Below are 12022 nucleotides of genomic sequence, written 5' to 3'. Positions count from 1 at the left end.
GATTTATCCGCTCTGGCCAGCTGACACTGCGGGGGAAGGCCGGGAGATAAAGAGCAGGCAGCTCCAGCTTGCAGTTCGTGACGTTGTTGGCACCGGGAAGTGAAAGCGTTGACTGGTGCTGAGGAAGTGAGCAGCCCGCTTCCGCCCCGACGGGGAGAAAAGCTGTGCCAGGCTCTCTAAAAAGATCGCCTCCTTCCTGTTGCGGAGGTCGAGACACTTAAATATACGAAAATCAGTGTGCTGACAAGCTGGAAGAAGTGACCTAGTTAGTAGTAAAAGATAAGAAAGCACAGGCGGTACAGAGAGGTGGAAAAAAGAGAGAGAGGGGTGATTAATATGGAGGGAAGGAGGTGCTGGGCAAAAGTATCTTGATCTTTGTGTGTCTGCCTCTCAGCTTAAAGCAGTGCATGAACAGCTTGCAGCCCTGTCCCAGCCACAGCAAAACAAACCAAAGAAGAAGGAGAAGGACAAGAAGGAGAAGAAGAAGGAGAAGCACAAAAGGAAGGAAGAACTGGAAGACAGCAAGAAAAGTAAAGCCAAGGAACCGCCACCCAAGAAGGCTAAGAAGAGCAACAGCAACAGCAGTACCTCCAGGTCAGCCCTGTTCCTGTTCCATCATGTTTTCTTGTGCTGAGGAGCATGACACTCGTGGTGTTTTTTTTTCCTTCTGATAATTAACTTTCTTACACGCAGGATTCTTGAAAAGTAACTCCTAGGCCTTTGGTAGGGCTGGCTCGCAGCAAGGCCCCTCGCCTTCGCGCTGTTGCGATCGCTTTGAGTCGCGGGCACGTGTTCAGCAGCAGCACCTGCTTGTGCTGCTGTGTTTCGGTGTCCTGCTGGGGCTGCTTTTAGCACCTTAAGTACAGCAGAGGAACCCCCCCCCCCCAGAGTCGGGCCGCTGCATCTCAGCGCCCCGCGCTCTCTAGTTTTCCTACCCCTTCCTTCTGTTGGAGCTGGAGGTTTTGAACGAAGAGGTACGGTGCCAAGAGCCGAGTGCCTGCTGCTTGAACGGGAAGGGGATGTCGTGCCTCGGTATTGAACCCTGGGTGAAAAGCAGGAGCTTGGCACGTTTAGCTCTAACGAGATGAAATTAAGCAGGAGTTGTTGCTTCTTGTGAACCTGTTTCTTTACGGATGCTGGCTTTTGCTTCTGCCTGTGTGCAGCCTACGGGGAGATTGTGCTGCCCTGGTGCTGCTGCGGTGTCAGGGACTCCACACAGCCTTTCCTGCAGGGAAATGCACAGCAGCAGTTAGGCTTTCGTCCGTCCGAGCACGGATGTGAAGAATTAACCTCTGGAGCTGCTCGTTTCTGTCTGAGCTGAGGGAACGTTGGATGGGTAGCTCGGACACGGCTGTCCAACGGGCGGCAGGCCGAGCATCCCGCATCCGGCCTCGTGGCTGGGCTGGAAAATAAGAGGATGCCCTTTGGGATTGAAAGGAAACGTGCAGAGAGCTCCCTCCTGCACCTGGTGCCCGGCTTGTTCTGTTTGATGCCGCAGCAGTAGTTGTAAAATGAGAGCGACGTGGTTGTTCCGAGGTGTTAGAGCCGAGCAGCTGCTTTTTGAAACGTCTCTGTGTTTTGGTGTGCTTTTTAATAACATTTTATAATTATTCTTAAGTAGTAAGAAGGAGCCTGTGACGGTGAAGAACAGCAAGCCCCCTCCAGCCTACGAGTCTGAGGAGGAGGAGAAGTGTAAGCCAATGTCCTATGAGGAGAAGAGGCAGCTGAGCCTGGACATTAACAAACTCCCTGGTGAGAAACTGGGCCGAGTTGTCCATATCATCCAGTCAAGAGAACCCTCGCTTAAAAACTCCAATCCCGATGAGATTGAAATTGACTTTGAGACATTGAAACCCTCCACGTTACGGGAGCTGGAGAGATACGTGACATCGTGTTTACGGAAGAAGAGGAAACCTCAAGGTACATGTCAGCCTCAAAGCTGTTCCCCTCGTGTTCCAGCCGGGTGTTCCCAGCCGGGTGACAGATTTGCAGGGAGAGATGGGTGCACACGTGCCGGTTTTTAGGCGTTTTATGTCCTTGCTCAGTAAAAGAGAGGGGCTACTACTTCTTTAGCAAACCGAGCGATGCCGCCGCAGCGTGTCTGTTAAATCCTGCTGCTGGACCTGAATCCAGCTGCTCTGACACGAGGCTGCTGATCCTCGACCTCCCTCTAACGTAAACATTTTCTTCCAAACCCTACCGATACGAAGCGTGCAGCTTGCTGCCGGTCAGGTGGAAGGGCACCCGCCGTTGCAGCCCGAGGCAGGCTGTTTTTTTAACACCCCTGGGTGCTCTTTCTGACCAGCAGCAGCCTTGTGGTGGGGCAGGGGAGCAGAGGCGGGCGGGGGGAACCACGGCGTCCTGCAGGGCACGGGGCTCGCTCCGAGCTGCCCGCTCTTCGGGCCGAGGCTCCCGACCTCGCCCCTCCTCTCCACCAGCCTCTGGAGGCTTTTTTTCCCTTTTTCAACATCCCCGTTTATTCACGGCCGAGGGACTGATAAGCGGTTTGGTTACTGAACTGAAATCTTGGGGGATTTGAAAGGAATCTCCTAGCTGCCCATGGGCAAGGGGAGGGGGGTGATCACAGCGTGCTGGAAACCAGAGTGGAAAACAAACCTCCCCAAACCTCGAGAGCTTGCTTTATGCTCTCGTACCCGACTAAAACATTCAGTTTTATTTCGGTTTAGCAAATCGTAAAGAGGTGCAGCAGGGCCCGAGGGCTCTTCAGCTGTAGCGACCCATTTTTATTGGGGTTTAAGCTATTAAAAAAGGCAGCTGCCTCCTTCCCACTGCCTCAGCCACCTGCCCGGCTGCCTGCCTGGGCCAGGAAGGCGATGCAGCTAAAAAAAAAAAGTGAATTTCCAGCAGCGAGACCCCGCTTGGGGTGGCCGTGAGCGGCGGAGAGGAGCCCTGGCCTGACACAGTGGGAGGGGAAACCCCCATCATTTTCTGCCCCGTAGGAAATCGCCCCCTGTAAGACCTCCGAGGGCCGGCCGCAGCCCAGCTGCTGCAAGTCAGCGGTGGGAATTAGCGCAGCAAAACCAAGGGGGGCTTGCCGCGCAGCCCCCCGGGGGTCTCGCTGTCAGCAGCGGTCGGGGAGGAGCACGCAGCAGGAGGCAGGGTTCTGGGGGGCTGCTTCTCCTTCTGACGCTCTTGTACCGTTGTCTTGTTGCAGCAGAAAAAGTGGACGTAATTGCGGGTTCCTCTAAAATGAAGGGCTTCTCGTCCTCAGAGTCTGAGAGCACCAGCGAGTCGAGCTCCTCCGACAGTGAAGATTCAGAAACAGGTTAGATGTAGCTTATTTAAAGACTCGGTCCTATACCTGTTTTCTGTATGAATAAATATGTTTTCATTACCGGCTTGGTCTTTAATTTTTTGTCTTTGTAAATCAAACCAATGTACCCAGCGGAGCTGCTTGCACGTTGCCCGTCTCGGGCCCTCCGTGTCCAACTTGGCAGCAGCGCTGTTGTCTCTGGCAGTTCTCGAGCTTTACGAGATAATTTTCATAAGCTTTCCTTTCTCGAGTTGGATGTGGGCGCAGGAGCCAAACTGCGGCGTGTGCCAAGGTAGCTCTTTGTCTGGCTGATGACCTAGATTTGTATTTTTAGCAAGCCGCTCTATTGTCCTCACGGGAGGCACGAGGCGTTCTCACCAGGAACGCTTGTGCAACGGAGCGGCGTGGCGGAGAAAGACTTGGGAAGCGTGCGTTATTTGTGTGTAAGAGCCTTTTTTACGGCGTCGGGCAGGTCTGTGGAGAAAAAGTAGGGGGAAAACTTCCAGGGCAGCGTCGGCTCTGCGTAGCTCTTTGCTTCTGCCTTGGCGAAACCTCAGCCTTTTGTCCTTTGGGCCTGGACGAGGCTGCCCTCACCCTCTTGCGAAGCGTTGCTCTTTCCTCTAACGTCGCTCGCTGGCGTTCCCCGCTTGCTTTTACGGCAGCAAAGCCGTGCGGTCGACTGAAGCTCTTTCCTCCTCTAGCTGCTAACCCAGCTTGGCCCCCAGAGGCGACCCCGGGCTCTTCCCAGCGCTCAGGTCAGCAGAAAAAGGCTTCTGCGTGGCCGGGAGGTGCGCGAGGCAGGAGATGTCCTGCCTCCTCTTTCAGAGCAGGGCTGGCTCCGTGGCACAAATGGCGCCGGGACCCAGCAGAAATCCCCTCGCGATCCTGCCGGCCTCCAGCCTCGCGTCCTTTTGGTAGGAGGAGAAAAGAAACGCACGGGCTGGAGGCTGGCGGATCTGCAGCTCTGAAACCAGCAGGGCCCGAGAGCTGTCCGAAGGCTCCTGTCTTCCTTTCTCCTCCAAAAACGCAGCAGCTGGGATTGATTGGACTTGCATTGGAGCCAAGCTGGCATCGGTTCCCGTAAACGCTTCGGTTTTTAGGGATGTGTGCGTCTGGGATGATGCTGGAGCGTGCTATCTTTGAACGTGACATACGGGGCTTGCGTGCTCTTGCCTACTTGCACGTATTTTTAGTCGGATCTGCGTGTTTTGTTTTTTTTTTTAAGGAACTTGAAAGGTTTTGTTGTGTCGGACTAACTCGTAGATGGCGATCGGAAGGTTAAATCTGTGGGTGACGAAGCCCAAGAGGGGAAGGGTGACCCGTGCTCCTTGGCAAAGCAGTGAAACGAACCGGCCGGGTTTGTGCTCGTAGAAAACACTCGGGCCACTTATTTCTGCTTATTTCCTCCTGCCTGCAGCTCTGCGTGGCTTTGCCAGGGGCTCGGAGCCCCCCTGGCCGTGTTGGGCACCGTGCGTGGTCCCGAGGGCTCGCCGCGCGGCGCGGCCGCTTGGCTGAGCACCATCCTGCTGCTCCGCGGTCCCGGGTGGGACGAGAGCTCTGAAAGGGCCATGGTTTGCTGCGAGGAGGTGCTGGAAGGGACAGGCAGAGCTCTAAACGAAGTGATTTTAATGACTCTTAGGGTGCAGAGGGCTCGTGGTGGAATAGACCAAAGTGAGCGCTTTTCTCCACACGTCCCTCCCAAGGACGCCGCTCGCCGTCTGGGGTCCTCGAGCCGCAGCGTGGTTGGGGTCAGAAGGGGACCTTAAGGGGACCTTAAAAGCCATCGGGTTCCAGCCCCCGGCCGTGGGCAGGGACACCTCCCACTAGACCCAAAGTTTCATCAGGGGCCGTTAAGTGGCCGACCCCACCTGAACCCGGGGTGCCGGTCCCGTTCCCAAACGAAACGTGGAACAAAAATGGCCCGCGAAGGCGGATCTGACGAGGGCGATGCGGGGCTGGCTGGAAATTCTCCTTGGCCACCGAGGCGGCGTTGGACCGCGCACCAGAACGGTGCCCAGCCCTCCCCGCCACTGGAATGAGGTGGGGTTAATTGGGAGCTGCGCTTGTGTAACAGCATCAAAGCCTCCCGCAGCCCCAAATCCGCTGCAGCTGACAAAACCGGCCTCTGATGAAACTGAAAACGCTTTTTTTTCTCCCAAACCCTGCCTGGTGACGGGGCCGTAGATGCAGAGAGGGAGAAAGCCGTTTGCAGATAGAAACCCAAACCTTTGGATTTAGAAGAGAACCGCATCAGCGATGCGATGTGGCAAACAGAAGATGCTTAAACTCCTTCTTTTTTAGTAATTTAAGCCACCGGGGCTTTGGTTTTCCTAAAAATAAACCAAGCCTCCCCTCCCGATGGAACGCCACGAGCTGCCGAAAGCCCTCGCTGGCAGCGTGGCTGGGTGCCTGCAGAGCCGCTTCGTTCCCTCTTAATTAACAGGGCGCTGGTTAATTGCTGGGAGGGGGCTGCGCGTTTCCGATGCCGTGCGTAACCGCGCTTTCGGTGACATCGCAGCCCTGTCCTCGTCCCCGGTCCCTCTGGGATCACGCCGCGGGTTTTGCGCAGGAGGCGCTGGGGATGTTAAATCCTGATACGCGCCGATGCGCGGCTGCTGCTTTTTCCTCGCTTTGCTCTTGCTTTGGGTCGGCGCTTTGAGAAAAAAAGCCAGGCAGGCCGTGCTCGGGGGTGCAAGCAGGACTAGATGCCAGAAAGCCGTCAACGAGAATTAACTGCAATTAACTGCCAACGCTCTTGAGTTGCTTTGATGCTACACGCAGCTTTGCTGTCGGGCGGCGCTCTCCCACGAGCTGCCTCTTGCTTTTTGCAGCCCAGAGCTCGTAAGACGAGGATCCTTCTTCCTGGATCCTTCCTCGGGGATCCTTCTTCCTGGATCCTTTCTCGGGGATCCTTTTTCCTGGATCCTTTCTTGTGGATCCTTCTTCCTGGATCCTTTCTCGTGGATCCTTTTTCCTGGATCCTTTCTCATGGATCCTTTTTCCTGGATCCTTTCTCGGGGATCCCTTTTCCTGGATCCTTTCTCGGGGATCCCTTTTTCCTGGATCCTTTCTTGGGGATCCTTTTTCCTCGATCCTTTTCCTCCTGCTCCCTCACGAGCCGTGTCTCCAGCCCTCGGCTCCGTTGCCAGCAGAGCGTGTTGTGTTGATTTAAGTCGGGAGCGTTCTTCTCCTCCCCTCAACCCGCAGGTAGGGCGATACTCTGGAAGCAGGAGGCTTCAAAGGGGGGAGGGAAAAAAAATAACTACGGGCTTTGTCGCGTAGGAGACGGGAGCGAGCAGCCTTTGCCTTAAGCCCTGCGAAACCAGCGGTGCAGAACGAGAGGGTTATTCCAGTCCGACTCGTCGTAATTAGCGCCCAGGTGCATGCTAACGACCCCAAGCTTTTGGGGAACACAGCCGCGGCTTTTACACCTCTCGGGTAGCAGGAACGGCCTCTTGGGTTTCGTGCTTGCGGATTTTGTTGTTGTTTTATTTTTATTTTTTTTTGCTAAAACAGGGAGATTTTGGAGAGTTTTGGATGAGATCCAAGGGTGGAGGTGCGGAAAGGCTTTGCTTAAAGCACAGGTGCCATGGCAGCGGTGTTAAACCCAGGGCTGGGGCAGGCAAGTTTGTTATTAAGGAATCAAAAACCGGGCTGCAAAATGGGAGAAAAGCCGTTTTGGGGCTTTTTGCAAGCCCGCACTTAGAGCTGTTTCTGCCCTTGGGAAGAGAGGAGCGAACGTTAGGCGGTGCGGTGAGGCGGCGCGGCAGCTCGCCGCTGCCAATGGCTCGGGTTTTGTCGGCGCGAAGCAGGTCCCGGTGTCCTCTGCGATGCTCTCCTGCTTGCTCAGGGCAACTTTTAGTGACTCGAGCGAGTTTTTATTTAACCCCGGATCCATTCCGCGGCCTCGAGAAAGGGCTGGCGCTGCCGCGGCTGATCCGTGGGTTGTTCGAAGCGGGTTTTTAGGATTTGCTCCTTTCCGTCCCCTTTCCTGGGCCGTTTCTCGGCTCGGTCCAGCCGGGTGCCGCTCGTTTCGGCGCCACGAGCCCTTTTCACCCTTCCATTGGCGATGGTTTTGCCTGGATGGCAGAGGGCAGAGAGCTTCGGGCGCGTTTCAGCCTCGTTTGCTGACCCCGCAGCTCCTGCACTCCCCCAGAACCCCAAATCCCCCCGCTTTTCCCATAGATGATTCCTGCCTTGATTAGCAGCTCGCGGGCTTTGCTGCAGCTGGGAGGCCGGAACGGGGAAACCCAGGCTCAGGTTTTCACCTTTGGTGCTAAAAAACCACCCGGACCCGACGCCAGGACCCCTCGGCGGGGCCGCAGACGGCTCCGCAGTCCCCAAAACTCCTTGAGTCAGCATTTCTATCCAGGGGCAGCTCTGTCGATAAGCAATAGCCTATTCCCAAGTTGTTTCTCGTGCCGTTTTCCTGAAATTCGGGTCTCTTTTAGCCACTTGTTAAACTGTTCTCCCCGGCCGAGCCGTTTGTTCTGCCCTGCGAGGCGCAGGGGGGGTGGGATCGTGCTCTCTTTTATTGGAATGTATAACTGCATGTTTCTCCAGCAAACTTGTAACTCTAGCTCTCTCGAATTGCACCAGTGTGAACTGTTGGAAAGTTGGAATGGATTTGACCAAGAATGGACTGTTTTCGTACCCTTTTTATTCAGATTCCTTCCAGTTAGTGTTTTATCTGCTACAAAGAATTACTTTATACAAATCTGTTTATTTTTATATCTTGTCTGCATGCTTTTGGATTATAACAGCCATGTAACCACCACCTCCTTCCAAAAAGAAAAGAAAAAAAAAATAATAATAATTGTATAGTTTTTTTTTTTCTGTTCGTTTCGTTCTGTTTTTAAATAATAAAATAAATAAAGTGTTTGGCTTGCTCCAGAAAAATGCACCTTTTGTATAAGCCTGGAATCGTAGTTTTTAACTGTTTTACGTGGAGATGGAAGTCTTGCCGCTAGGGAAGCGTACGTTAGGGATTTGCTATTTGGGACAGACGTGGGTGGGAGCAGGAGCCAAGAATTTAGGGAAGAAACCGTAAAGAGGGGAAGGTGCCGGAGAGCCTGCGGGGAAGGCGTGCACCCGCGGGAGCCGCTTGGGTGCTGAGCAGCTCAGCACCATCCCCCTGCTCTGCCAAACGTGCTGAAATGACATCATGGAAACTGCATTCCTGTGTTTTTCGGTGATTTCACCCACGCACACAAAGCAGAGCGGCAGGCCCGCCGATGTTCTTTTCCCTTCAAGCTCCCAGCTGCTTGGACAGGGCTCGTTTTGGGCACAAACCCTTTTTTTTAGGTGTTTTTTTCCCCCTTTGGGAGGCCCCCGCGGCCTCGCCGCCGGTTGCCCACCGGCTGCCGTCGTGCCAAGCCGGCGGAGGATGCTCAGTTGCCCGTCCTCAGCCGGGGCTCGGATCTTTTTGCACCTCTGCCATCGGCCGTCGTGCCGGAGAACGCTTCCGTCGCATCGCGGTGAGCTCGCAGCGCCGAGCGGGACCGGCGCCGCTTCCCAGCCCGGATGGCCGCCTGCGGTACCGAGCGTACGCCGGGAACGCCGCGCGCCCTGCCTGCGCCGAACCTCCCCGCCGAGCAGCCTCTGTGCATCCAGGACGGTGGGGAAATGTGCGAGCACCTCCCCAAAGAAGCGATGAGAAAAGGCGCCGGCTTTGCAGCGCTGGATCCCCCGCCCGTTCTCACCGTGGTTGCTTGCTCCGACCCCACCGCTGGCCCTCGTGGCTTTCCCTTTCCTCGTCTTTCGGCCTCGAAGCCGCGCGGGCTGGCGTCTCCAACCCGAATTAGAGAGAAGCGCTCCGCCACGATGCTCGCGTGGCTTTTTTCGGCCCCAGCCCATCTCCTTCGAGGACGCGGCTTAGTTCCACGCCACCCAACGCTTTCCTCTTCTCTTCCCCCATACCCGCAGTCCGCAGTGCACCTTCCTCCGAGTTCCAATTCCTTTCCCTTCCCACCAGTGCTTTTACCCCAGATAAGGCAGCAGCAGGGCTCCTTGCAACCCCCCCGTATCGCTGCCCGCCGTGGGGCTGGGAGGCTTTTGGCCACGCAGCCCCGTGGCCGCGCAGCCCTAGGTAAGTGGAGCATCCACAGAAGTCACCCATTTCTCAGCCCGTCTTGCTTTTCCCTGCATCCACAGCCACCTTTCCCTTTGACCAGCTTCCACCCACGAATTCATCCCCCTATTTTTTTGCCCTGGGAGGGCGAAATCTCCCGGAGCCGGGCTGCAGGAGCTGGAAACGGCCGCCACGCGCTCTCTTCCACTGGATCTGCAAGCGTGGAGATTTCCAAAGGGGCTCTGCCACCCTTCGTGCACCCACATCAAACAATTCTTGCTTGCCAAAGGACTCTTTGCAGGCACGTTGTCTGCAGCAGGGGCTGGGCGCTTTTGCCGTGGTCGGTGCCCTGAGCTGAGATTTTCCTTTTCTTTCCAAATTGACATTTCTTTTTGCTTCAGCCTCGTCATCTGCAAAATCAGAGCACGTTCCCTTTGCTCTTGGTGTTCGCTGACGCCCAGATCTTGCTGCCCTCATCAAAACCTCTTCCACTGTGCCTCGACCCAGGAGAGGATGAGGAGGCGAGCCTAAAAAGTCAGCCAAGAAAACGGGCAAGGCTGATTTTGCCAGGGTTGTCTCGAGCCACCTTTGGAAACGGCGTTGGGGTCGAAATCCCCCTCCCGTGCCAAGCACGGCTGAAATAACGCCACATAAGGCCAAAGGAGTCGAGCGCTGTCGGGCTGGAATTTGCCGCCGAGGAATTTTTGGCTGGATAACCCGATATCGGACAAATGTATTTCTGTTGCTCCGCCGTTTCTTGGCGTGGACTTGCAGAGGAAATCCTGGGAAAGGGTGGTTGTGTACACGAACTTAGGCCAGTTGTTGCGATGATCGTGCTTTAAAAATATCTCCGGCTCTCTGCGCAGCACAGGGAGGAGGCGTGAGAGATCACCCTTTGTCCGCTCACACAGCCAGACCCAAATCCTCCGGGTTAGGAGGCAGGGTTGCTGTTTGCCTAGCTCCATTTCTTTCTTTCTTTCTTTCTTTTTTATCTCCTTGTGGTTCCAGCTTCTCTCTCCTTATCTCTGCCTCCGAGCGGGGCGACATTCCTGGAATAGCTGAGTCTGGTCAAGCACAGCTCCGTTGCTCTCGTGCGCTGCTTTACCAAAACCCGAGCGGCAGAGATGCTGCTGGAGGGAGGCTCCCATCTCGTTGCGTTGGCGTGTGGGTCCCGCAGCACGATGCTGAAAACCCCCCGATCCTCCCCGGTCCCAAGTGGGGAGCTGAGGAAAAGCCAGCTCAGGGGATTAAGTGGGTTTAAGTGGGTCACAGCAAACCGCTGCCGCGGGTTGGCCGCTGTTTATTTCACCGTGGATGCGTGGAGCAGCACAGTCCGGGTACTAACATTTGCTCTGTCCCCTCTTCTCTTTGCAGAACTGGCACCAAAACTGAAGAAGAAAGGGCATTCTGGGCGAGAGCAAAAAAAGGTAGGACCCAGAGCATCCTCCTCCTCCCGCTGGGCTGGGATCGAGCCCCCGGGGAGCTGTGGGGCCGCAGGGGTGTCCTGCCAAGCTGGCTCAAACACTCCAGCCCTGCGGCACGAGAGGCTTTTGCTTTGCTTGGAAGCCGTCCCGCGGCCAGCCGAGTCGCGGCCGTGGGGTCCAATCCAGCAAGGCATTTGTGGGTAACGAGCGTTTGTTTCGTAGCATCACCATCACCACCATCCACCGGTGCAGCAGCAGCAGCAGCAGGCGCCGCAGCAGCCCCCGCCGCCGCCGCAGCAGCAGCCCCCGCCGCCGCCACCGCCGCAGCCGCTGCCGCCGCAGCAGCTACAGCCGCAGCAGCCGCCGCCGCCGCCACCCGTCCCTCCACAAGCGCCGCCACCGATGAAGTCCTCCCCCCCACCTTTCGTACCCGCGCAAGTCCCCGTCATGGAGCACCCACTCCCAGGGAACATGTTCGACACTATGCCACATTTCACTCAACCCATCATGCATCTTCCCCAGCCGGAGATGCCGCCCCATCTTCCCCAGCCACCTGAGCACAGCACTCCTCCCCACCTGAACCAACACGCGGTGGTCTCTCCTCCAGGTGAGCGTGATGTGGGTGCTAGGTGCCCTGCCCTGAGTGCTAGGTGCCCTATGTTGGGTGCTAGGTGCCCTACGTTGGGTGCTAGGTACCCCGTGTTGGGTGCTAGGGACCCTGCGTTGGGTGCTAGGTACCCTGCATTGGGTGCTAGGTACTCTACGTTGGGTTCTAGGTACCCTACGTTGGGTGCTAGGTACCCTACATTGGGTGTTAGATACCCTGCATTGGGTGCTAGGTACCCCTTGTTGGGTGCCAGCCACCTTGCACTGGGTGCTGGAGAGATTTTGTTGCATGCTGGGCACCCTGTGTTGGTTCTGGGTGCCTTGCACTGGGTGCTGGACACTCTGCATGGAGTGCTGGACACCCCGTGTTGGGTGCTGGTCACCTTGTTGGGTGCTGGCCAACTTGTGTTGAGGGCTGGACACTGCATTGGGTGCTGGACACCCCGTGTTGGGTGCTGGACACCCCTTGTTGGGTGCTGGCACCTTGTACTGGGTGCTGGGTACCTTGTTAGGTGCTAGACACCCCTTGTTGGGTGCTGGACACACTGTATAGGGTGCTAGACACCCCATGTTGGGTGCGGGCACCTTGTACTGGGTGCTGGGTACCTTGTTAGGTGCTAGACAACCCCTCGTTGGGTGCTGGACACC

The 12022-nt window shown here is 56.2% G+C and overlaps 1 protein-coding gene across 3 annotated transcripts in view; it reads left to right on the top strand.

Annotated features, from left to right (window-relative positions):
* Positions 1-12022, top strand: part of BRD4 (bromodomain containing 4) — a 59180-nt gene that overhangs the window by 41743 nt on the left and 5415 nt on the right. For 2 of the 3 annotated variants that reach the window (XM_035308709.1, XM_035308711.1), the window contains exons 11-15: positions 395-594; positions 1619-1920; positions 3176-3286; positions 10719-10771; positions 10991-11375. In XM_035308709.1, the coding sequence (XP_035164600.1) occupies positions 395-594; positions 1619-1920; positions 3176-3286; positions 10719-10771; positions 10991-11375 (1051 nt within the window). The remainder of the gene's footprint in view (positions 1-394; positions 595-1618; positions 1921-3175; positions 3287-10718; positions 10772-10990; positions 11376-12022) is intronic. The other variant, XM_035308710.1, reaches the window with a different exon arrangement.

This window comes from Oxyura jamaicensis, chromosome 30 (genome assembly GCF_011077185.1).
Source record: "Oxyura jamaicensis isolate SHBP4307 breed ruddy duck chromosome 30, BPBGC_Ojam_1.0, whole genome shotgun sequence".
NCBI lineage: Eukaryota > Metazoa > Chordata > Aves > Anseriformes > Anatidae > Oxyura > Oxyura jamaicensis.
The sequence above is the reverse complement of the archived record's forward strand: the minus strand, read 5'-3'. Positions and strand labels throughout refer to the sequence as shown.